Source organism: Chlorocebus sabaeus, chromosome 13 (assembly GCF_047675955.1).
Source record: "Chlorocebus sabaeus isolate Y175 chromosome 13, mChlSab1.0.hap1, whole genome shotgun sequence".
Taxonomy (NCBI): domain Eukaryota; kingdom Metazoa; phylum Chordata; class Mammalia; order Primates; family Cercopithecidae; genus Chlorocebus; species Chlorocebus sabaeus.
Window position 1 is genome coordinate 67,819,235 of NC_132916.1, and position 27,578 is coordinate 67,846,812.

At 39.1% G+C, this 27,578-nt stretch overlaps 1 protein-coding gene across 10 annotated transcripts in view; it reads left to right on the plus strand.

Annotated features, from left to right (window-relative positions):
• The window catches only part of AIG1 (androgen induced 1), a 270,247-nt gene that overhangs the window by 77,917 nt on the left and 164,752 nt on the right, over positions 1–27,578 (plus strand). For all 10 annotated transcript variants that reach the window (XM_008006819.3, XM_073022537.1, XM_038000791.2 and 7 more), the window contains exon 3: positions 22,549–22,650. In XM_008006819.3, coding sequence (XP_008005010.1) covers positions 22,549–22,650 — 102 coding nt within the window. The remainder of the gene's footprint in view (positions 1–22,548; positions 22,651–27,578) is intronic.

Consider the following 27,578-nt stretch of genomic DNA (forward strand, 5'->3'; position numbering starts at 1 on the left):
CTTTAATGAAAAAGAACAATTATTTATACATTTTAAACTTGCTGTCTTTTTGTATAGAGACAGGGTTTCACCCTGTTTCCCAGGCTGGAATGCAGTGCAATGATATTTCGTTGCAGCCTCAACCCCCTGGGCTTAAGGGATCCTCTCACCTCAGTCTCCCAAGTAGCTAGGACTATAGGCATGCACCACTATGCCCTGCTAAGTTAAAAGTTATTTTGGAGACAGGGGTCCCACTAAATTTCCCAGGCTGGTCTTGAACTCCTGGCCTCAACTGATTCTCCTGCCTCAGTCTCCTGAGTAGCCAGCTTACAGGGATAAGCCACCATACCCAACTAATTATCCATTTTTTATTCATTCTAAATTATGCATCCTATTCGTTTGTAGCTGCTCAACTTGAATAATGCACGTAATCTAACCTCATAACCTCACCAGTACACGTTTGCCCTGGTGTTAGTCTGGTTGCTCTAGCCCCAGTGCTGGTCTGCCCCATCCCGGTATGAAGATGATAGCCCTTTCTGAGTGGGTCTGAGGAGACCTTGGAGATTTCGATCAGTTCTAACCTGGGATGGGTGTCCAGGTTATTAGGAGCAAACTGGCATGTGCCTGTATTAACTTTTAAGGAATTTGACCTTCCTATCTGAGTTTTGACTGAAAGCTGTTTGTTAAGTAACCATTTCTAGTGTTATAATCATGTCTTGTAAAGACTTGGTGAAGATTTTATAGGTATCAACCTATTCCAAAATCCTTTAAAACTTGATTTTACTTGTAATAGGACTGTATGGTATCTGCTTCCTTAGGAAATATGGAAAATGGATTTAAAATCTCAAATGCAAACTCAAAGAAAAAGTATATTGCTATTGTTTTAAAAAAGTAATTCCCAAAAGTCTTCATTTGTTGACATACTAGCTAATTCTAAGCTATCTTTAAGAAAGGTTTTGTGTTGCATTACTGATTTTTAAATGAAAGAGATTGGCTTAAATGGGAAACCAGAAAATTAATATTAATGACTAATATTAAAGTCTGTTAATATAACACATAAAGAAAGAGAATTTGATTCTATTTGAGATTATAAATAAAAGCAAATGCCTTTCCTTCTGTTTTGATATTAAGGGGGAAATTTAAAAAAATAAATTGTTTACCCTATTCTACAAACTCTGGATTCAACTTAAAAATACACTTAATATCTTCTGATCCTCTCTTTATTAAATTTTCACACAGATACCTAAAGTCAAGACTTTTCTATTTTCTTTAAGCCTTAACTGATGTTTTAAGTTTCTTTAAATGTCCTTTTCCTTTCTTTTCACTTCTGAAGTTAAAAATACATTGGCTAAATCATGTTTTATGGTAAAACCCAGTACACTGCAGGTGGAGTTAATCAAATGCTTGCCGCCTGCACTGAAATAAGGAATGTGAACTGAGTTACCTAAGAAGGAAGGTTCACAGATGAGAATTCATTCAAGATCAGTAAGGAAAATGAGCCATGTTTTCCCAATACCGGGAGAAAGGCTCAGAAAACTGTAATTACCAAAACTATGTAAGTGATCTTACAATTATTTTTTAGTAACTTTTCAAAAGATCAAGGACATTGTATGTTTAGATATATGTAACTGATAAGAAACCAGGTTGCTTCTCAATCATCTCATGTATTCTTTTCTCCTCAATTGAGAACCAAAGATTTTCTGTTTAGGTGACCTATTTAATTTGCACACGTTTATGCTAGCTCAGAGTGGTCAGCTTTTTCGACGCTTCCAAGACAAATTTCTTAAACACAATAGTCACACTTTAACAAAATTTCACATAGATGCCCACTTTAAAATATATAACAGGGAAAACCGCACGTTTATATCTAGACCGTTCAAAGGACAGAAGTTCTCGTCAAATCAGTAATTATTTGTGGACCCATGGAGCCTACTGTGTAGCAAGTACTGAGTGCTAAGAGTCAGGATAGTGTTGGCTGAAAATCAATCTGTCTTTCAAAGGTTTCACCGTCTAGGGAGGGCGGCTTTATAAGCTATAGCAACAAGTAAATTAAAATAGGGTGTGATGCGTATAGTAATACATGTGTTTAAGGTGCAGAGAAGTATCCACAAAGCGAGAGGGGTTAATTTAAGTAGGTAGGAGGTCCTGAAAGACTTCTCAGAAATAATGACATCTAAGCTCTATTTGAAGAATGACTAAGAACTTATTGGATGTATAAGTTAATGATGCATTCAGTTGCGAGTAACAGAATACCCTCAGAAATCCGCCTGGCTCACTCTTTCACTTCATTCAAGTCTGCTCAAATAAGCTCAGCAAAGCTTCTATGAATGATCTATATGAATTAGCCTCTCATTTTTCTCTGTTCCTTTACCTTGCTTTATTTTATCCATGACGCTTACCACTACCTGGCATATTATGTTTATTCTTTTATTTGTGTAGTGTCTGTCTTCTCTGACTTGGTTCATACTCTGTGAGACCAGGGAAGTTGTGTGTTTCATTTACTGCTTTATCCCGAGCATTAGGAGCAGAGTCTAAATAATTCAATATTAGTTTAGTGTAATCCAGCCAACTGTGGTTTAAATAATAAAGATATTTAATATCTCACAAGACATGGAACTTTTTGACAGGCAGTTTCAGGGTGGTATTGCTCAGTGTTTTCATATTTTGTACTTTTTATTGAGACATGGTCTCACTGTGTTGCCTGGACTGGAGTGCAGTGGCATGATCTCGGCTCACTGCAGCCTCCACCTCTCAGGCTCAAGCGATCCTCCCACCTCAGCCTCCCGAGTAGCTGGGACCACAGGTGTGTGCCACCATGCCTGGCTAATTTTTGTAGTTTTTGTAGAGACAGGGTTTTGCCATGTTGCCCAGGCTGGTCTCAAACTCCTGAGCTCAAGCAATCCACCACCTTGGCATCCCAAAGTGCTGGGATTATAGGCACAAACCACCATGTCCAGGCAGTATTTTCATTTGAGATTTGTACATTTTATATTTTCCACACATTTATCTTCAGAGTGTTACCTTTTTGTCCTTGGACTTGCCACCTAAATCCTCGAGAGGGTTAATAAAGCACCAAGCATCACATCCTTCACAACCATGTTCAAGGACAGAAAAGGAAGAAACTCTAGGGAGCCCTCCCCAAGTATCTGTTTCTTCCTCAGGCGAATAGATTATTCCCAGAAGCTCCACCCGCAGATTTCACCATAGGTCCCATTGGTCAGAAGCATCACATAGCTACAACCAGTAGTGTGGGCCTGGGAAAGCAAGAAGCAGCAGAAGGAAATGAAGTTACCATGAGGGCTTAAACTAATTATGGTTTATCCTTAGGGGCTGGGCATATTGCTACCCAAACAAAACCAGGAGTTTTAAAAAATGTAATAAGTAACAAATTTAGGGAATAACAATATGTAAAATAAGTAAAAACTAGTGTGATTCTAGGTAATTTATTTTTTATGTCAGTATGAAAAATATATACAGTAAAGCTGATAAGATTAATCATGGACATTTTCTGTTGTAGCCAAAAAGGTATATTTTTTCCCATTCATTCTCTACCAATAATCATTTTTAGCGTATTCTTACCCGTAGTATCATAAACAACAACTGAAATCTGATATTTGAAGAAGTCCTTCTCAAGGAAAGATTTCTTACACATTTGATGAAATGGTTTCATTTCTAAAGCTCCATATCAAATTCGTCAGAGGTGTCCCTTGCTTTAGACCACAAACTCAAGAGATTCAGACAACTGGGTTCAATAAGTAAAATTTTCCTTGACTACCCTTTCCCCTAGACATTATCATGTCCCATAGATCATTTCCCAGAGTTCCTACTCTCTCTCTGGGGAAAAAAAAAATCACAGAAATATCTCACAAAATGAAGATATTTTCTTCCCATAATTATAGTCATAAGTAAAATATATATTTGAAATTTGAGATCAGGAAAAGGTAGAATTGATTTTCAGTAACACTAGACATGTGTTTCCTGTCCTCAACAATGTGACCCACAAAACCAGGATCTTATATATGTCCTTGTTTTGGGGACCAGGGACAAGATGCAATATTCTTGATTTTAAAAGAAAAGAAAAAAAGCATTCACACTTCTTCTTCCTTCCCTGAATATTTCACTCCCTCCCTCTTTCCCTCTATCTCCCCAACACCCCCATCTCTCTCTCTCTCTCTGTCTCTCTCTCTCTCTCCCTCTCCCTCACCCTCTCTCTCTTTCTCTTTCTACCTTTCTCCTTTCACCTCCACCCTAACCATTGCTTTCTGTGTAGAAAAGGAAACAATAATTTATTTGCTCTGTGGGTGTTCCTGAAATTACTACTGTCCCCGTGGGTGTTTTGAGGTAACTCTTAACTCCTTTAGCTGGACCAAAATGTACTGTTACATCAGCCGATAAAAAAGTAATTTCCCTTCAAGGAAGGAGCTAGTGGACCTTCCACCTACAGAAAATTTACTAACTTAATTGTGCCCATGTGATTACCATTCTAATGATTTGCTTATTTTACCACAAATAGCCAGTCCAGGATAGGACTTTCATTCATTGTACCTTTTTCTATCCCTCTTACGGAACAAAAGTTAAGGCATAATTCTGACTATTGGGAAGGTGATGCAGAAACTCAGGTGGGAAAGTGGGAAGATAAGGAGAGGGCAGGTGGTGAGGAGAGTGTAGCCCTGCCAGCCAGCTCACAGTCTCCTAAGCACCTCTGAAGAGCACATTTTCCAGAAGTTTCCCACCAGAGAATGTCCCTTTAGGTTAGGTCTGTACATAAGTAGGCTACGTCAGTACTTGATCTACCCATAGCAACAAATGTATACTGGGCATTTGGGCTGTGTTGGTGGAGCTGTTGCCACATGAGGAAACTGAAGAAAGCTATGCCACAGAGGGAGTGGAAGGAGCCCTTAAGTCTTGTCTGCTTTTGTGCTTTTCTGGGTTCTCTGCTACTTTGTTCATTTTTGACCAGAAAAGATTGGAGAGGAATGTGAAATAAGAAAAAATCCTAGACACGAAGGAGTGGCATGCCCAAGTTCACAGGCATGACGAGAGAGGAATTTTATCACCTTGCCACTTGATCCTGAGGACATCTCCCCTCCCCTTTGTTTCACTTAAAAATCAACTATGAAATAAGAAGACTGCATTCATACATGCATACATAACTCCAAAGAAGGAAGACTCCGCACTCCCTTGGCCAGAGGGTACTGTGAGCATGCCCTGGCCCAGTGGGTGGCTGTTACACTAGACAATAAAATTAGCACTGAATCAACAAAGGAAAATGGCCCCCAGATTCATAATAAAGCAACGTTTTGGTCTGAACATTCAGAAATGCTACCTGCACCCGCCCCATTCGCTCAGAGTTCTGAAGAATACACCACATACGGAGGCCTCTGCTGTCACCTGTTTTAGTTCCTGCCTGTGAGTGAACAATTCCGCTTGTACTTTCTGAGTCTTCTCACCATAGCCCTTCCCAAGGAGGCAAAACCTGCAAACAACCCAAGAGCCTGAACAATGGAGTGAGAACTGACTCTCACTACTTGCTTGCTGTGGGCCAGGCACTGTGCTAAGGGCTATACTGGAACAATTTATTTAATCCTCACATCCCCAGAAGGTAGGAATTTTCATCATTCTCACTTCACAGAAGACTCTTCTGTTTTGCAGTTTTACAGATGGGGTTCCCATTTTATAGCTTGCCTACTTGAGGTCACACAGCAAGTAAATGATGCCACTAAATCAACCAGGCTTTGAACCCTAACACTCCAACTAACGGAATGCTTGCTCTTAGCAACCAGTTATGTGCTGTATAATGACGTTTTCATCAATGACAGATGACATATACAGCAGTGGTCCCATAAGACTATAAACCTATATTATGGACTGGACATGGTAGCTCACACCTGTAATCTGTGAGAGGCCGAGGCAGGCAGATCACTGGAGCCCAGGAGTTTGAGACCAGCCTGGGGAATATAGTGAGATCCCATCTCTAAAAAAAAAAAAAAAAAAAAAAATTAACTAGGTGTGGTGGCATAAACCTGTATTCCCAGCTACTCGGGAGGCTGAGCTGGGAGGATCCCTTGAGCCTGGGAGATGGAGGTTTTAGTGAGCTGAGATTGTGCCACTGTACTCCAGCCTGGGCAATGGAGTGAGACCTTGTCTCAAAAACAAAACAAAAAGCAAAACAACTGTATTAGGGGCCAGATGTAATGGCTCATACTTATAATCTCAGTGCTTTGGGAGGCTGAGATGGGAGGGTTGCTTGAAGCCAGGAGTTCAAGACCAGCCTGGGGAACAGCCAGACCCTGTTCCTACAAAACATTTAAAAAGTAACCTGCTTGGTAGCATGCTCTTGTAGTCCCAGCTACATGGGAGACTACAGTAAGACCGATGGCTTGAGCCTAGAGGTTCGAGCTGCAGTGAGCTGTGATCACTTCACTGCACTCCAGCCTGGGCAACAAGAGCACAACTATGTCTCCAAAAAACAAAAAAAGAGAGAGAAAAGAAAAAACCACCAACAACATGCCTTTACTATGTTTAGGTGTGTTTAAATACACAAACACTTAATATCGTGTTGCAGTTTCCTGTGGTATTCAGTAGTCTGTAGCTTAGGAGCAATAGGCTATACCATCTATAGAGCCTAGGTATGCAGTAGGCTATACCCCTAGGTTTGTGTAAGTACAGTCTATGATGTTTACAGGATGGTAAATAGCCTAATGGTATGTTTCTCAGAACGTGTCTCTGTCATTGAGTGATGCGTGATTGTACTCTAAACTTTCTGACAAACCTAACCTAATTTTGCTTTTCATCATTTGCCTGATAGATATCTTTAGCTATGTACATAAGGCCTGAGCTGACCAAAATTTCTGACTTTGGAGAGTGTATCAGAATAAGAATAGGAGTTGTGTAGAATCTGGATCGAAAATAACTGTTTTATCTTTTTCCTTGAGGTGGCTTAACAGACTGTGTTCATTTGTGCTTCTGTTGTCTCCCTTTCACACTGTAGAGCCAATGGTTTTATACAGTTTTACAGGACAGCTTGCAAAGTGCACGTTTTGACAAGAAAAGAAAACCTTCCCTCTTTGTCTTCTCATTTCAAATATTGCATGCAGATTTTAGCTACCACATGTTTACCCAACGTGCTTGTTTTTAATATGTGAAAATAAGGTTATATCAGTAGAATTGGCTACCTTTAAAAAAATTGGTTGCAAAATGTATCCAGTATATCATCTGTGAATCATTGCTGGGCTTCCAAGAAGGCATAGTTTGTAGCTACACAATTGCAAAAAAAACTATTTTTGGCAAGAAGTGATCCAATGCTTTCCACAGCAGCATCCTAAAAACTGAATGACACCTACACCGTGAAACATTTTAAAAGAATTACCAAAACTCTGCTTTATCAAGGGTTTTCAGTCAAATCTGCTTTTCTTTTTAAATTTATAATTGATTCCTCCACCCATTTTAAACAAGGATTTGAGGTGGTATAAGTCAAATCTGTCACTCAGGCAAACACTGTAGCATCCTGAGCCCTGTTGTTCATCAAAGGCCTTCTGTAATTAATCTTGACTGTTTGGGTAAGTGCCTTCTATATTACGGTGTTAAGAAAGGCAGAACAACTTTCTTATGCCTTTTATCTTAAAAAGGGATGGAAGTAAGGAAAATGGAAAGAAGCCTTCAATAGACGTTCTGGCAAGTTCTGTTATTGTATATTGAGTGCTAAGTGCCAGTCACTAAGCTAACCACTATCGTATGATTTCACTGACTCTAGAAGAGGATCTTACCTAATAAATAAGAGACACTGAGCAACAGGAAGCCACTCGTCCCTACAGATTGTGATGTCAGGGAGAAGACTGGGGCCCATTAGGGTGGGAAAACTGCTGCCATCCTGGCTGTGGCAGCTGGTTCTTTTTCTGCCTCTGTCCTATCAAAAGAAAATGCCTGCCCTATGAGATCTGATCAGTGATGTTTGATGAATGACATTTGTGCTTGAAGCGTCTCAAGCGAAAAGGGTATTAAGAGAGGAGAAAGAAAGAAAGGCTCATGGGCGAGAAAATCACCCTCATGAAGTAGATTTACATTGGATCCCCAGGTTCCCCTTCACAGATCAGTGTCAAAGCAGATGTTTCTCCCCAATCTTGGCACCTTCCTTAACTGCTGATACTCAAAGTTAATTAGTTGAGTATAACTGTATCTCTTAATTGATGAAAAGTGTTTTTCAACAACAAAAATATCTATCATTGGTCCACGATTCTAGATGGGGCCTAAGCAGGTAGACCAATTGCCAAGAAAGAAAGCTCTGAAGTGCTCTCAAGCAGAAAGATTGCAGACTCGTGGACAGTGTATATCCATCTTTGAGTCATATTGATTCCAAAGATGACCATTTGTTTGCTGACTCCTCCCACTTTATTTATACAGCATAGATCATCATAGAAAAATTTTAAAGGCAAAATGCAAAAGTTCACACCAATTTCCACAATAAGCACTTATTACCCTTATACTAAGAAAGTCCCACAGGAAGGTATTAGAAAAGTCCTCCGACAACTACTCACTTTTGGGGAATAATTCACCATTGTGTTTGTAAGTGTGCTCGCATTTAAAGATGTTCATGTTCTAAATGTAAATGGCAAATGGTTCATAGAGAAAAACAAAAAATATTGATGTGTTATTGATACAATACCAATAAACAAATATGCCAGCCTCTCCAAAAGTTCTTTTCCCATTGCAAATTATGTGTATAACTTGCTATGTATTTTCCTAGTTTTTAATGTATATAATCTAAAATAAACAAAACAGAAAACCATAGCCTTCCTCCTCTCCTAGCCCCATAGCAATTCCAGAGCAGTGATATAGTCATTTGTGGGTGTCCTAGTGTGCTTGGAAGTCCCGAAATATTCTTGTAGCCCAGAACACTCTGTTTTGTTAGTCTATTTTGAGATAATCCTTCTCTCAGTCAATGAACTTATGCTGAGCAAATGATTATAGGCTAAAGATTAAATCAGAAACATAAGTAATTTATGTTGTGAAAAACTTATCAGGTGGACTAAAAAATTGTCAGATTGCCCAAACTCTCCCTAGAGGCAATAACTTCGAAGAAGCCAAAAGGGATGCCGAATTCTGGGTGAACTTGAATTGGATGATACTAGTGGCAGGTAGTCAAATTACTATAATCTGATGAATTCATTTGTACAGTGGGGATTGACTGGCCTGGTAGACCAGAATGCTTCCTCAGGTGGCCAGGGAACCCTGTCCTGTCTACAAAACTGGCGATGCATTTTTGCTCTTTAATGCCCATACACCTACTCACTATTATGATCATTTTTCTCCTGTTAGTGTATCTTTCTTGGGTAGGCTGTATTTCATTTTATTAGCCTTCACTTTCCACTGTTACAGTAGTATTCTGGTCAATAGTATTCTGTTACTCTGCTACTACACCCAAGGCCTCAAATATAGGCATTGACACATAGTCATCTAACACAGGATGCTTCTAAAAAAAAGCATGGTTGGTTTGTTAATTAACTTGTACTAGATTGGATTAAATTAGATGTTTCTTACTTTTATCCTCAGGTAACTGAGATGTGTTTAGCTGGATGTCTCTCCTGTGTACTTACAGCTACCCTTTGGATACTCACATTAATGTAATTTTATCAAATATCTATAATCCCCTTTTATTTAAAAAATGAGACAGAAAGACAGCAAGAGTTTGATTATTTAGTGATTTTATGGTGGAGAAAAGGCCCAAATAGATTTTTTTTTCCAAAAGAAATGTAAATCAATCCTAATTGATAGTGGTTCCCTAGCATATTAAAAATAGCCTTATGTGAGGTTTATGGATATCTGTTTAATTATTTCATTTATTGTCGCTTGACAGAGAGTGAAAGAAGCCTTGCTTTATTTATTTGGAGTGGAGTTCAATTCTAAATGGATCTAACTCTGAGCCCATAACAGGAGGGTTAGTTATTAGAGTGGTAAAATGTTCAACTTACGGGATAATCTCACCTGTGTGAGGCATAAGACAACCAGATGTACAAAAGTTTCCTCCCTCCAGGCCTTATTTTCGCCACGCCCTACCCTCTCACAATGCACACCACCTTGCTAACCAGACCCTTCAGACATCACTCTTCACAAAATAAGACTGCCACCACTAGAAGTCAAGCCCAGGCAATTTGGATTCTGTAGGTGGGAAAAAAATCAGCCCTAATAGCCATCATTCTCATGTTTTGGTCAGTGGTAAAACTGACCAGATAGAGATGCCTGAGGCTGTGAAAAGAGACAGAACTGGAGGAGTATGGCAAGATTGGTGCGGTTTCAGCCTGAAGTCACAGGGATGACACAGGGTACAACCTCAGAGACCCCATCTGCAAATCCAGAGAGACAGCTAGTCACAGGGATCCATCCATGCAAGCTGGCATTCTGGGGAAAGAGTCCACCTCAAAGATAAAGTGAGAATATGATGGGAGCCTATTAACTAAAATTGGAGTAGGGAAGGAAATGTGCAAGGTACAAGGCAAGACCCAGGTATCAGTTAGGACCAGCAAGTATTCTAAGTCACTATTGCTTCTCTTTCTTATGGATATGAATTTCCTAGAGGGAAGATGTACCTGGTCAAATAATCCTGGTTGAAATGCTTTTTTTTTTTTTTTTTTTTGAGATGGAGCCTTGTTCTGTTCTGTCACCCAGGCTGGAGTGCAGTGGTGCGATCTCGGCTCACTGCAAGCCCCGCCTCCCAGGTTCAAGTGATTCTCCTGCCTCAGCCTCCCGAGTAGCTGGGACTACAGGTGCCCGTATGCCCGGCTAATTTTTTGTATTTTAGTACAGACGAGGTTTCACCATATTGGCCAGGCTGATCTCGAACTCCTTGCCTCGTGATCCACCTGCCTCGGCCTCCCAAAGTGCTGGGATTACAGGTGTGAGCCACTGTGCCCAGCAGAGATTTTATTAATGCATTTATTACTATAACAGACAAGAATGCTGCTACCCTGTGGCCTTGTGAGGCATGTTCAATCCAGAGGACCAACTTGATGATTTTTCACCATTCATGACCATTTTCCTTTCCCTTTAGTTTTTTTCTAGAATGATTAACCAGATTTACTCGCCAAAAGTTGAGTTCCGACTATATGCAGGTTCTTCTAGGGGACCCAGAACTAGCTATGAAATAATAGTCTTTGGCATTTAATTTATTTATTCGGCTAATTATTAATAGATTCAGAAGTATCTAATATGTACAAAAAGTGTTTAGAGAGATTCAAAGTGGCCAGGTGTGGTGGGTCATGCCTATAATCCCGGCACTTTGGGAGGCCAAGGCTGGAGGATCACCTGAAACCAGGAGTTCGAGACCAGACTGGAAATGAAGTGAAACTCTGTCTCTACTCCCCCTGCAAAAAAATTTGAAAGCGTAGGGGTCTCACTGCCTGCCCTTACATTCTGGTTTGGACATTATTAACTTTTTGACTCTGGGAAAGTTACTAAAATTAAAATTTTCTAAAGATATGTTTTTTTCATCTGTAAGAGTAGGTAAAATAATAGTAGCTACCTTAAAGTAGTTATGATTCTTAAAGAACATGTTGCTTTTGAAATCTCTGGCCCATAGATTGTTAAGACTACACAAAGGCAAGCCAGCCTTAATAAAGCACTGAGAAAGATCGCATGTGTATAATATTCTCAAAATGATGAAACTGTAGTGATGAAGAACAAATCAACCATTGCCAGGGGCTAGTTAAGGTTGTGGAGAGGGTGTGACTATCAAGAGTTAGTACCAGGCCTGCTGGGGCGACAGAGTGAGACTCTGTGTAAAAAGAAAGAAAGGGGAAAAAAAAAAAAAAGAGTTAGTACCAGGGAGTTTCTTTGTGATAACAGAATGCTTCTGTATCCTGAGCAGGGCAGTTGTGATACAAATCTGTATGTGTGATACCACTCCCACTTCCACCAAAAATGAGTGCATGTCAAAGCTGGTGAAACCTGAATTTGGTCTGTAGGTTATAGTATCGGATCAATGTTAATTTTCTGGTTTTGAGGATGTACCATGGCTATGTAAGATGATATCACTGGGGAAAGCTGGGGGAAGGATACACGGGAACACTGTGTTATCTTTCAATTTATGAGTCTTAGATTATTTCAAAATAGAGGGGTTTTTGTTTTGTTTTGTTTTTGAGACAGTGTCTCTCTCTGTAGCCCAGGCTGCAGTGCAGTGGTGTGATCTTGGTGCACTGCAGCCTCCACCTCTCAGGTAAGCAATTCTCCTGCCTCAGCCTCCTGAATTGCTGAGATTACAGGCATACACCACCACATCTGGCAATTTTTTTTTTTTTTTTTTTTTTTTGGTATTTTTGGTAGTGACATGGTTTTGCCATGTTGGCCAGGCTGGTCTCGAACTTCTGTCCTCAAATGATCCACCTGCCTCAGCCTCCCAAAGTGCTGGGATTATAGGCGGGAGCCACTCAAAATAGTTTCAAAATATAAGGCAGGAAAAGAGATGGGACGGTGTAACAGAGAAGAGATAGACTTTGTCTCTGCCCTTATGGAGTTTACATTCTACTGGGAAGAGAAACCAGTAATTACACAGTCAGTTATTTCTTTTTTTTTTCAAGACAGAGTCTCACTCTGTTGCCCAGGCTGGAGTGTAGTGACGTGATCTCAGCTCACTGCAAACTCTGTCTCCCGAGTTCACGCCATTCTCCTGCCTCAGCCTCCCGAGTAGCTGGGACTGCAGGCTCCCACCACCACGCCCGGCTAATTTTTTGTATTTCTAGTAGAGACAGAGTTTCACTGTGTTAGCCAGGATGGTCTCGATCTCCTGACCTCATGATCTGCCTGCCTTGGCCTCCCAAAGTGTTGGGATTACAGGCGTGAGCAACCGCTCCTAGCCTACAGTCAGTTATTTCATGGTAACTGTGCTCATGTTATGAAGGAAAAATGTAACGTGCTATGAGAGCATGTGCGAAGACAAGGGGCCGGAAGCTAGGACAGCTCAGGAGAGGCTTCTTTTTGGGGGGGTGATATCTAAGCTCCCATTTCTATGGTAGGGTGAGCTGGGTGGGATGGTGGGAGGCATTCTAGGGAAAGGGAGCAACACTGATGGGGACCTGGAGAGTGAAAAGCCCTCAGCAGCTTAGAGGAACTGGCCGCTGTGCAGGAGTCAGAGTTAAGTAGGCCAGTGTTACAAGCACAGTGTTGTGGGGGTCAAGGAAAGAAGCAATTATGTTGGACAAGAAACTGGGGGAAGAAAACAAGTGCACCATGATAGCAGTAATGGATAAAGCTTAGATTTTGAAATGGGTTGTTTTTTAATGAATTTAAAGCTGCAGTTATAAAACCCACAAAGGAATGTATACTTAGAGTGTGTGATGAGTTTGGGAAGCCACACATAGTCTGGTGAAGAGGGTCCCTGGAAGAAGCTGGAAAGGGACTGGGAAGAGCATTTGGGGCTTGACCACAAAGGAAGTTTGATTTTTTGTCCTGCAGGCATGGAGGAGCCGTTGGGACTTTTGAACTGGCAAGTTCTTCAAAGCTCACTCAGACACCAAGATAAAGCATAGATGGAGTTAAAGAGAACTGAAGCCGGTGAGCCTGGCCAAGAGGCTACTGCAGGAGTCCAGGATAGGGACATTAGAGCCTGAAGCTGGGGTGAAGGCAGTGGTACTGGGACAGGGAGTGACAAAGGAGCCTCATGTCAGCAAGCCGAGCCAACAATGGGGGCCTCAAATCCTGGAGCATCTCTCCTAGTATGTAGGTTGGTGCAAATGTAATTTTGCTTTTTGCAAATTATCCCTCTGAGGTCTCATGTAGGTACATACAAACATACATGTAACACATCTACTGTGGCCTTGTTAGAAACTGGGAAATTGGAAAGAATGCATATATCCATTAGTGAGTACTTGAGTAAACTATGGTACATCATCCTACAGTGGGGTTCTATGGAGCACTTAAGAACCATGGAGTATCTTCTTAAAATATTAAGTCAGAAGAATCGCAGAAGACTAGGTATAGTATGACCTAATTTCATAGAATAATGTGTAGAGTGCATTTTACATATGTAGAAAAAGATCTTGAAAGGGATACCTCTCCCTTTGGCAATAAAGCTCTTTGCAGGTGAAGATTGTAAAGAATGTTTACTTTTTATACATTTCCTTATAGTGATTTATTTATTACAAATATGTTCATGCTTCAATGTATCTGTCTGTTGCACTTCTACATGAATGGTGTTGTCTTAGATTGGACTCCTGTGACCAGGCTCTGAGATGCAGAAGGAGGCAGCCTTTGGGAGGTGCCCCTGTTAGGAAGTAAGGAAGACAGCACTGGGCAGAGAGGGAAGCTCACCAATATTGCAGTTGTAACTGAGACACAGTAGGAGCTCTTGAGCTGGGATGGCCCTTCAGAGTCATCCTAAATTTGGGTAGGGTCTTTGTATCCTTGTATTAGCCAGTCATTGGGTTTGTACTGCCTTGAGGAGGGAGCATGACCTTGGGCTGTTCCATTCCCTGTAGCTGAGGGCAACTCCCATTGAAGGATACAGCTGAGAACGGCCAGCAACTGATAGTCCTAAGCACTGGCCAATGGATGCCCTGACTCTGAAGAGGGGATCTGGGAAAGCACTACAGTATCCATTACAGTTATTTGGTGTAAGTTTAAAATTTATTTTCAGACCTCGCAGACTTTGCTTAATTATCTTAGCTTCACTTTCACTAATACAAAGATAAAAGAGGAAAAAATGATTATTTCAATGTGAAAAAAATTAAACGAAATTAAAAAACCTTTTTGATTAAAAAAGTCTTGGCAATTAGGAGTAAAAAGCAATTTATTTGACTTGATAGAGAGTACTTTCTCCAGGCTCCCCTTTCTCTGAAGGTGTAGGCCCTCTGCGGGCCAGGCTCTTCTGGCTTAATTTGCTCCATCACGTTGTGTGGCCTCAGGCCTCGCCTTCCACCTCCTTGGCCACAATCCACAGAGTGCTCTGACTCTCATATTGGTATTTGCCTCCAGGCAGTCCCAGTTTCTGAGTTTGCTTCTGTTTTCATTTTTCCTCTCTTCTTCTTTTTTTTTTTTTTTTTTTTTTTGTGGCTCCTAGTGATTTCCCTTCCTTTCTTGTGTGCTCAGCAATACATTTAAAAGTATATTTGTTGTAATTTATTTAGCACCTAGTGTTTCACAGCGGGAAGGTTTTTCAGTGTATCTAGTCCACAGTTCTGCAGAAAGCTAAACCCCGACTGTCTTCACCAAAGGCAATTTTTCCTTTTACTGCCTCTAATGTGACTTTCAGTTTTATTTTTTATGTTTTATTTATTTCATAAGTTCATTCACCTTTATCCTCTTCTCCTCTTGCTCTATCTTCTCTCGAATCTCAGTTTTTCTTCTTTGACCTCTTTTCTTTAATGGAGAATTATTTGATCATGAATTATACCTATTGGGGCAAACTTTTCTGGTGTGTATCATTCCACTGACTTCTTAAAATCATCTTCCTCTTTATGTTTTTTGTGGTATCTATGACTACATCCCATACTATTTCGTTTCTTGTGATTATGCATTCTTAAATTGGTTTGTTCTTACCGAGCCAGCTATTTGTGAAAGGATAGAACTGGAGACAGGCTAGGGAACAGAGCTAGGGCAGCTTGAATTTCCATCTATTTTCCACGACTGCCTTGTCCTGGAGAATGGCCTCTGTGTGAGCTCAACTCGTTTCTCTCTCCTCAGCTCATTTTTATCACAACTCTTTTGGATGGTGACATAAAGCTTTGTTTCCATCAGGTGAGCATGAGCCATATATTCAGGCTTGTTACCACCACTCTTTTCTTGTTGACCTTAGTGCACCCACATCCTGCTCTGGCAGAGATGACACACTAGCCCATTTCCATGTTTAGCATCATCACCTCTGACCCCTAATGCCAAACAGGGATCAGAGCATTTCCCCAGTGCTTCCATGCATCGAGACCTCATGTTCCAGCAAGGGTCATTTAATGTCCTTCAGGGTTTGCCACCTGTAAAGACCGCTCTGTTCTGCTCGCTGAACCAGAGAGCTGCAGGATCTTGTTTCTTCCATCAGAGTCTCTCCATGTCCTCGTTTAATTTTCCGAACACTTGGCAGCCTTTTAAAGAGTGATGTTTGGATTATGGGTGTTTCCTACTGTTTCATCAGTTTTGCTTCTGTTTCTCATTCTACTAATTTTTGGTTGACTTAAGGAAAGAGAGCTTTCAGTCTTGCTCTTGATCTTGAAGTCCAGAGGATTATTATAGGATGATAGAAGACTTAAGCAGGTGAGGGAGGAGCTATCTCATAGATGATCTGAGAAGGGCTGGGCCATAAGAGTAGCCTGGAAGGAAGGAGATTTCTTCCTTACACACAGAAGGACAAAAATCCACAGGGAACATACAGGAGGAATTTTAGGTCAATAGGAAGAAAGGGAGTAAAAAGGTACTTGCTCCTGTGGGAGATGTGGAGTCTGGCATGTACAAGGAACAGCAATAGACTTAATTCATTTATTCAGCAAATTTTTATCACATCCATGCTCTATGCCAGGCAGTGGGGAACCAGTAATGAACAGGACAAACCAATTCCTGTTCTCTGATACTTCACTTTCTCATAGAGGAGCCACAAAACAAGGAAGAACTGAGCAGCAGCAACAAAAGCAAGAGCCTGTTGTCTGCCAGGTTCTATAATAGACAACAGAGCAGTGGAAGGTCTAGTGCAGGTGCTATTTGAGCTAGACCTGAAAGAACAGAGAATCCAGCCATGTGAAAGGAGGGGAAGAGCATTCCTGGCACAGAGTAGAAAATGCTGTGGCCCTGAATCGGGAAAGAGCTTAATAATTTTCAGGAACAAATTACCGGTTGGGCTTGAAGGAGCAAGACAGAACATGGCACAGGCCGAGATTGGAGAGAAAGGAAGGAACCAAATCATGTAGGCATTTGTAGGAGCTGGGTTTGTATTCTATCATTACTTCCTGAGTCAGTAGAGATAATGAAGAACAGAAATCTAGGCAAATATGGATAAATTGTAAATGTACCAAAATGATGAAGTTAAAACCCATGAAAAAAAGAGCATAACATCAACATGTGCTTTGGCAATTCTCTATATGGAGATTCGGGTTTTAAGATGATTTGGGCAGAATTCATAGCATAAAAAATTAACATTACTCACAGACTTACATTCTAAGGAGAGGAATTCCATGTCATGCTTTTAGGAATGAATCCTAGAAACTGATTGTCCTCTGGAACAAAGGAGACTGTGGCATTTTAGAGAGCCCTAAGCTTCACTATACGTTTCTGAATTTGAGGGTATGGTTGAGGAAAATCAGCCAGAAGGAGAGGACTTGGACACCCAGGATTCCATAGATCTCGAAAGTAGGAAGGCAAGGGTCCTGCTGAAGGAAACATTCACTCTTTGCATGGGGGACCTCAGAGACGAAGCCAGATAGCATGCACAACACCCAGCTTATTCTCATGTCCATGCTTTCTCTGTTTGCATAGAGAAATCACAATTGGAAACATTTCTAAAGATTACCCTTCTGCAACAGAAAGAATTGACTGGAAAGTAAGTCATGAAAAAGAAATCTGGAAGCAAGGTAATAGAGCCCCAAACAGAATTTAAACTTTTTCCTATGAGTATTTGGTAAAGACTCAGTACTGACATATCAGAATATATATGAGATTTTATCCAGTTGAAGCTGCAGACTTTAAGGATGTATCCATTTCCTCCCCTCTTCCCTCCTTCCTTCCCTCCCTCAACGGTGAATGTTTGAGATGATGCTATCCGGCCTTTATAGACCAATCTATAGATAAGTGACTCTTTAGCCTTCTTCATGACAAATTTCTCTCCAACATCCTTTGCATTCTAATTGGTCTTACCCAATTCCAAAGAATTTCCCATTAATCAATAAAGCTTCTTCTTAGAAGTGGACTAAAGCTGAAGTTTCAGCTTCTGTTAGACTCCATGTGAGAGACTCCTTTCAAAAGAAGGCAAACTGTGAATCCAATTTTCTTTTGGCATTAATTTCCTAGTAATTCTGGGGGTTCAAATGAGACATCAATGACTAGCTGTCACTCAAGTATTTTATCTCAAAGCTTAAAGGACTGGAAAGTGACTGTGCTCCTTCCACTCTCAGTTCAAGTACAGTATTCTGTTCCTGGCAGCCAAGAAGCAGCAGGTGTAGGATGAGGAATAGCTGGCCATTGCTCCTGGCCAGAGAAGACACTTCTTCACAAGAGTGGAAGGTTTCAGTATCGCTTAGCCTGTCCAAGAGAAACTATTTTTGTTCCATATCCATGCCCTGGTAGGAGAGTTCAAATTTATTTTGGGTTTGCTGATGGCTATACTATCAGGAGGATATCAGTGCAGGAAGCCAAGAAGCTACCATCTGTTCTGTGTTTATATCTAAAGAATTATTTAGAAGACTGATTACTCAGTTAGCTGGGCCTCCTGACCTTCTAGTATTACACTTAGAAAGGTAACTAACACTTTCTTGAAAGTCACTTCACTTTTAATAACCCATATAATTCCCTCAGTATAAGGTAGGGATCAAAGTATTGACCAAAGCTTCACACTGAGTCTCATGTGTTGTGGGTGCTGTGAATGATCACTCGTGGTGAACAGAAAGTGACTCCTAATAGTGGTATGTTAGTAAATATTTAACAGTGGGCTCTCTCTAGGGAAAAAATGCCTGATTCATAGCATTTGTTAGTTTCCATGATGAAATATTAAGAACAATTTTATAAATTCAAAAACATAGATGAAATATAGCAATTCCACAAAAGACAATAATAACCAAAATGAACTCAAGCAAAAGTAGGAAGCCCAAATGGCCCTATATTTATTAAAGAAAATGAATTCACAAATCTACTCACCAGAAAATTTGCAAGTCCAGACGGCTTTACTAGGGAAGTATATCAATTGCATAAGGAATAATTACACTGATCTTGTGCAAAACCCTTCAGAAAATAGAGGAGGAAACACTTCCCAACTCATCTTTTGATTCCAGAATTTATACTATTACCAGAATTAGGTGAAGACATTATGAGAAAAGAAAATTACAGATCAGAGATCAGTATACTTCATGAATAGAGATGAAAAGAAAATTCTTTGCAGAGTATCAGCAGATTGAATCCAGTAAAAACATATATATATTTATATAAATTATAATATATGATGACCAGGAATGTAAGGTTGGTTTGACTTTCAAAATCAATTGATGTAATTCACCATATTAACAGAATAAAGAGGGAAAACTATATGATCATCTCAATAGATGAAACAAAACCATCTGAAAAAAATTCAAAAATTAAGCACTTATTCATTGTGTATGTATATAATTCCCAAATAAAGTAAGAATAGAAGAGATTTTTCTCAACTTGATAAAAGACAACTAAAAGAAGCCTGCAGCTAATATCAAACTTAAGTGTGGAAAGACTGAACACTTTCCCTAAGATAGAGATGAAGGCAAGGATGCTCACTCTCCATCACTTCTATTCAACATATTGCTGCAGGTCACAGGCAGTGCAATAAAAAAAAAAGAAGTAAAATGCATAAAATTATAAGTGAAAAACATTGTCTTTATTCGCAGATCATGTAAGTATAAAATGCAAAACTATTTCTAAAATAGCGACTAGAACTACTACATGAATTTAGCAAAGATATAAAATATAATGTCAATATTCAGAAATTGGTTCATTTTTATAAACTAACAAAAAAGAATCTAAAAAAATATAATACTCTCCACAATAGCATCACAAAACATGAAATATTTGTGGATAAGTTCAACAAAATACGTGCAGTATCTGTGCATTGAAAACCAAAAACTTTGCTGAGAGAAATTAAAGAAGACCCAAGTTAGGGGATACAAATGATCCTCATGGATTGGAAGATTCAATATTATTAAAATGTTAGCTCTCCCCAAACAGTCACCATGAGAATTCTAGCAGGATATTTGTATAAATTAACAGTCGGAGATCTAACATTTGAATGGAAATGCAAAGGACTTAAAAGAGTCAAAACAATTTGGAAAGAAAGAACACAGTGGGAGCCTATGATAAGCAGAATTCCAACATGACGCCAAGATTCCATCCCCTGCTGCACCAGCGTGTACAATCCCCTTCCATAGAGTATCAGAGAGACCTGTGAATATGATGGGATGTCATTCCCTTGATTAGGTTATGTTATATGGCAAAGGTGAAGAGATTTGCATCAGTGGCTCCATCCAGGACTGAAGTGGCTTCATGCCTGTATTTAGACACCCAGACAAAACGCAAACCTTTGGTCCTCACCCTCCAGAAACAGATGTCCCTTTACCACCCTCAGGTTAAGGCAAACACACATTTATTGCACAGTCTACCTTCGGGTTCAGACTGGAGGGGGAGATCCACAAATGCCCCAAGGCATACTCATGACTATGTGGGCAGGGAATTCCAGGCTCACAGTTACTCCAGGTGTGATCTCCAAGGGAAGAGGTGCATGCTCCGCATAGACAAGCCACTTGGCCACAGGATCTCTTCACTCCATGGGAAGGGAGGAGGCTCAAGGTGGCCCAAGTAGAGCCTCCCCAAGCAGAACATCTCAAACTTATATGTGCATAAGATCTTACTGAAATGCAGGATCAGAGCAGATCAGAGTGAGACCTGGGATCCTGTACATTTAAAAGCTTTCAGGTGACATGAGTGCTGCTGATCCACTTTGAATAGCAAGGCTGGAATCATGGGGCGGGGTAGTACTGCTGTGATGCCTGGTGATGCATCCCTGGCATCCGAGCACATGATCAGCCCTAATTGGTTTGGTGTCACTTGTCACATCTATCCAGCAAAAGAAGTGAAAACAGGAATGACTATCTTTAATTAAGTGTTTACTGTCTGTCACTAATATCTTTAGGTGTGATATCTCATGTAATCCAAGTACCAGCTTAGAAACGCCAGCCAGTTGCTTAAAGATGTTCTTCTGATCTCATAGCATCCCTTATTTTCAACCTTTTATCTGTCCCAGTTACCCAAGCCATTGTGCTACAAAATCCCTAGGATCCTCAAGTTTTCCTAAACCCTCTTTTTCCTAAATCCTCATTTTCACAGACCTCAAGACAGCCTGGGAAAACATCCTGGTTGGTTCTATTACAAAATCTTGTTATTAGATCTCTGTTGGGTCTTTCTGATTCATGACAGTCTTCCTTTTAAATATTCTATGGACTTCCTAGCACATTATCCATAGCAGTGCCTCAAATCCTTTGCACTCAGCTCTATTTCCAACTGTCAGCAAAAGTGCTTGCATTTCACTTTAAAGAGAAGGACGCTTCATCTGTATTTATAATCCTAATCCCTTTCTTTTCCTGGGCCTTGCTTATCAGTCATTCCCTTTCTGTCTCCTTTTACTCTGACTTTTAGTCAATCAAAATACTGCCTGGATCTCCTATTTTGTAAGATCATACACACCCTCCTAATCCCTGTTACATGTCTCAGATAGCCGGCCTCCTTTGCCTTCCCTCACTGCCGATTGCCACGAATCGGGAGTTGCCTTTTACTGCCTCTACCTGCCACCTACCACCACTTTAATTTCTTTCATTCTGGCCTTTTCTTCCACCAACCTACCAAAACCACCAATTTGAAGTGGCATTAAACTATTTATTATTTTTATTAATAAAATATGGGAGCATGAATGAGATATAAAATGAAGTCAAAATTGTTTCTAATATTTATACTATATTTTTCCATTTTGTAGCATTTTTTATTTTGAGACATCACTCTACAGAGACTTTTATCTCTTCCTGTGGGATGGTTCCCTTTCTATGCTACATTTTTTAACATTTACAAAAACATACACTTCTTTTAAATTCAGTGCTGAAGGTTAAGACCTCAGGCCATTCATTATTTTATCTGAACTTCTTTTCTCACCATTAGTTGGAAGAAGGGTAAAATAATACATTGAGTATTCTACTCTCTTTTGATGATTATGTTGCTATTGGGCCAAAACAAACCTTTGGAACCCAGATGAACTTCTAAGTTATTCCAAGAGAATTAGGAATCTTCCTTTACCCTCCATGGACCCAGCTTCTCAGTTCAGCTAAAGCCCTTGCTTAGTCTGTATAAATTAATACATTTGCTGGAAATGTGACTTTAGGAGATTTTATAGCAGTGGTTTCAATGCTGCTAGTGGTGAAGTGGAAATTTGAGAATGTGAAGATTAATTTAAACCACATGATGGGTTCAAGGAAAAGGGACATACTCGACAGTTTCCTGAACGTGTGCTAACCCTAGATAGTGGGTAATGGGATCCGAAAAACCACCAGTGAACTTTTAAACCCTCTTGAGAGGAATCAGATCAGTACAGTTAGCCCTGAAACGGAGCTGTTCATGAAAACAGGCCTCTTCTTTCTCCCTCAGAAACCAGTCCCTTTGCCTGAAAGAACACAGTTGGGAGATCAGAGATAGAGGAGGCACCTTAACTTTTACTACTAATGGAATGAAGCTAGACCTGTGTTTCCAATCATTAGCTGGTTTACCGATCTGTCTTTCATCATAGATTCCAAATTCTGTTGGATTCTTTTAACTATTGTTAACCAATAAATTGTATGTTGTGAATAGTCAATGAACTTGAAATAAAAGATTTCTTTTTCCTTCCAGTTTGTTGTAGCAGTGTTCTGGATCATTTATGCCTATGACAGAGAGATGATATACCCGAAGCTGCTGGATAATTTTATCCCAGGGTGGCTGAATCACGGAATGGTGAGTGGATTAAAACAAATGGCTTTCTTTTATTTAAAAAAATCTATTAAATAGCTATTATCTGCTATTTAGACCTTCCATAGAATTTGCCTAAAAATCCATGAAATCTTGGAAGGTTATGATGGGAGATTACAATTAGAGAATACTGTAATATTTACTGAATGTAAATAGAAACTTCTTCCCATGGAATTGAGTCATTATTCAAACTATGTAGTAGATGAATCCACAGATTATTAAGGTGGGTGTATCAGTGGTGTTAAATAATATAACTAGCCAATTCTGGGATGAATTTAATTTCTGTGCCATTAGAAGGCTTGTCCTCAGAGCCCAGGGTTGGATTCCCACCTACACAGCCACCAGCCCTCCACTCCACCTGCACCTCACATTGACAGGATTTTGTTGGAAGTAACTACTGCAGCTAGACAGTTTCCCTCAGATGGGCAGCAAGGCTGTTACTTTCTCTCGGAGATCTGTTGCAGGCATTTGGAGGTGTCTTTAGCAGTGGGATTGTTTGCCTCTTAGGGTTCTGCCCAAGTTAGGGTGTTTGCCTGTGGCTTTGAGGCCTTTTCCTTCTTCTCAGTCTAATTCTTTCTGATGCTTTAGCCATGATGTTCCCCTCACTAGTTTCAAATCCAGTGCTTTGGATGGTTTTCACATCATTTTACAACATTTGAGGATATATTTTCTGCAGTGAAATTTTGTGTCATCTTCCCTTTCAGCTTTTGGAATTGAGCACTACTTTGTTATTAACTAAGAAGCATGCATTTTGGTTACAGCAGTTTTAGAACATGTCCCGGGGTGTTCCTGGTGAAAAGGGCAGCCCATCACGAGAAATTATAGGGGAAGGAAGAGCTGGAAATCATGAGCCTTGAGTACAAAATAACAGTTTCCCTTCTGCCCCCAATTTTGGTATATTTGAAGAAAAGTGGTGTGTCTAGCAAACAAACATCACTGTACTGAAGGGTTTTGATCAATCCTTCCTTAAGCCAATTCATCAAAAGTGGCATATCTCAGAGAACTGGATTTTTTTTTAGTTCAGTTAGAGCCACACTCTTGAAGGATTAGCATGGCACTTCTGGTCTATTTCCAAACACATCAGCTGGGTCTTGTCAGTTCAGTTTAGCCATCCACGGGGCCTGGCATGGTTACTATGGCCCTCTCCAACTTTTTCCTTTTCTTGAATGTGAAAAGCACGTCGTAACTCCATGCCTTTGCAATCTTCTGCCCCAAATGCCCTTCTCAGTCTTTCCTGACAAATTCCTGCTAGCTTAGTTTCTATCTTCTTTAAGAAGCCATTCCTAACTCCCCAAGCAAAGTTAGCTATTCCGTTACTTGTGCTTGCACAACACTTTCATATCTCTATTATGCATGTCTGTATCCCCACAGAAATATTAATCTCCTAGTGCAAACCAGCCTTTGAATTCCTATTCCAAGCACTTTGCCCAGTTGTCTGGCATACAGTAGGATCAATACATATTTATGAAATTGATGAATGAATTCACTATAGCTGATTTCCATAATTCTTTGTCAGTTACATAGCTACTGTTTATTTATTTATTTATTTATTTGAGAATATACTGTGTGCCAGGCACTCCACAGTGATTGTATCATTAAATTTTCACAATGGCACTGCAAATAAGGAATGATCTCAATTACAAATGAAGAAACTGAACCTCAGAAGCATTATATAATTTTCCCAAATGACATAGCTCAGGGTGGTAGAAGTGGGATCTGAACGCAGGCCTGTCTGGCCTCAAATATGTGGCCACATTTTATCTGAACAAGCAAAACATTAATTGATTCTTGATAAAAAGAGTAGCATTGTATAGCTTTTACAACAGTAAAGTTAACAAAATATAAGAGAAACATCTTCAGGGTATTTTAAAGCTTACTTTCAAACTGTTTAGCATATTTTAGCTGTCTAAGATAAACCAGTCAATAATTAGGTGCGTATTTTTAAGAAAAAGACATTATGAAATTCCTTATCTCCAAGAGCTGAGTTGTAAATGGAGATAGGCTTTGTAAATCATCACTTCAAACGTTACACCAAAAAACATTGTCATGTGTTCAATCAGGAGCAGGCTGTGGCCAAAAGGCAGGCATATTCTTGTACAAATAGTTTCTTTTGTGACATCTCCAAATATGAGGAGGAGTAATATCACCTAGATAACTAATTAGAGTATCCAAATTGTGAGTATTAAAGGTAGACTCCTGAAGTTGCAGCCTCCAGTGGAATGTGAAATGATGTCAGTTACCTTGTTCTGACATTAGGAGAAACTTTGCTGACAACAAATAATTGCATCATGTGCTATAGAATTAAAGTCTCGGCCACTTTGGCCTATTGTTAACAGGCCTGAACTGCACAATATTACCTTCATGCCAGAGAATGAATCACAGTCTTTGTGGATCCTGGTTCTAAATTTTTAATGTTTGGAACAAATGGTTTATTAAGCATGTATCCAGCCATTAGAACTTTGACTTGCCTCTGTTAATTTTACCTTGATTCACTTTGATGTCTTGAAATTCTTACTCCTGGAGACAAATACTACTTAGAAACACCAGGAGGAATTGAATGACACAAATATTTAGGAAAGAGAAAAGATATATTAGTTAATATGTCAAATCCTCTAAGATAATGTGAGCTCAATAGATTCTTTCACAATGAATTCTGTGTCCTAATAGTGATAAATGACTAGTTCTTTGTTTTTCCTCATGTTCCAATTGATAGTTCCAGAATTACTAAGGAGAAAGAAGTTGTGCATGGTGGTTCAGGCATATTTTGCAATATTAAACAATTTACATTACTTGAATTCTGTAGCTGTGTAACTATAGATAAAAAATTGATAAACCATGATGCTGATCCTTTAGCCTAGCAATTAAAATATGAACATTAAATGCTGGAATTATGAATAATTTTCATAAAATGTGTAATGAAATGACATTTCAAATAAATGAGCATTTTCTTCTTTGTTTAAATAATATTTTAAGTTGTAATAACTATTATAATTTGTATTTGCTTTTAATTCTAATTGGTTTTTAATATTAATTTAAAAATAACATTTTTAAATATATGGAAATAAGTCCATTCAAAATTTCTTACCAGTCTGGATAACTTGGTGAAACCCTGTCTCTTCAAAAAAAAAAAAAAATTAGCTGGATGTGGTGTTATGAACCTGTAGTCCTAGCTACTCAGGAGGCTGAGATGGGGGGATTGCTTGAGCCCATGATGTCAAGGCTATAGTGAGCCATGATCATGCTACTGCACTCCAGACTGTTGGACAGGAGTGAGACCCTGTCTCAAGAACAAAAAAGTTCTCACATTTGTTTTAATGTATGTATTTTAATCGAAAATTCAAATTGTATACATTTTGATTATAATTTTATTTTCGATTCATCTTTTAGATTATTACTATCAGTAGAGCAAAAATGTTGTGAAATTTTCCATTATAATAGCATATTTAATAATTTTGCTGAAATGAAGGCAAGGAAAATATAGTTTTAGAATATTTATATTCTTATTATATTAAATATTTATATTTATAGCTTGTAAATATAAATGTTTTACTGCTTATCCAATCACATATTTTCTATTTTGTTTTGTAAAACTACATCTGACAATGTAGGAGGATAAAACATTTTATTTAGTACTTCATTAGCTTTATTTGTAGCTTTTTTCAAAAATGTATATGCTTATTTTAATTTTCAATGGGTACCACATGCATATGCTATAAAATTTAAATGTTTCCCTGCCTCCTTTGTATACCAGCTACTTAATTCTATTTTCCTTTACTTGTACCTTTTAAAGTTAATTTTAACATACATGTAATAATTTAACATAGTTACAGGGTACAGAGTGATATTTCAAAACATGTATATGATGTGTAATGACCAAATCAGGGTAATTAGCATGTATATTTTCTCAAACATTTATCATTTCTTTATGTTGAGAACATTCAAAATCTTCTCTTCTAGCTTTTTGAAAGTATACAATAAATTATTGTTAACTATATTCATTTTATATTGCTCTAGAACGCTGGAATTTATTCCTCTTATCTAGCTATAATTGTGGGTCTCCTAACCAACCTCTTCATACTCTCCCCTCCTGGCTACCCTTCCCAACCTCTAATAACCACAATTCTACTCACTACTTCTATGAGCTCATCATTTTTAGTTCCATCTTGTTCTAGCTCTTAGAGGAAAAGCTTTCAGCTTTTGTCTCTTTAGTATAATGTTAGCTGTGGGTTTGTCATATATGGCCTTTATTGTATTACGGTATATTCCATCTATACCTAATTTGTTGAGAGTTGTTATTGTAAATGATATTTAATTTTATCAAATACTTTTTCTGTGTCTATTGAGATAATCATATGGGCTTTGTCCTTCATTTTGTTTATGAGAGGTATCAAATTTATTAATTTGTGTATGTTGAATCATCCTTTCATCTCTGGGATAAATATAAACTTTTGGATATGCTGTTGGATTTTAGAATTTTGTTGAGGATTTTTGCATCTATGTTCATCAGAGATATTGGCCTATAGTTTAATTTTTTGGTTCTGTCCTTGTCTGATTTTGGCATCATGGTAATGCTGGCATCATAGAATGAGTTAGGAATAATTCCCTCTTCTTTAATTTTTTGGAATATTTTCAGAAGTATTTATGGTAGTTCTTCTTTATGAGTTTGGTACACTTTAGCAGTGAAGCCATTCTGCCCTGGGCTTTACATTGTTGGGAGACTTTTTATTACTTATTCAATCTCATTGTTTGTTCTTGGTCTATTCAGGTTTTCTGTTTCCGCCTGGCTCAATGTTGATAGGTTATATGTGTCCAGGAATTTATCCACTTCTTCTAGGTTTTTCAATTTGTTGGTATATAGTTGTTCGTAATAATCTGTTATGATCCTTTGTATTTCTTGATCTGCAGTCAAATGC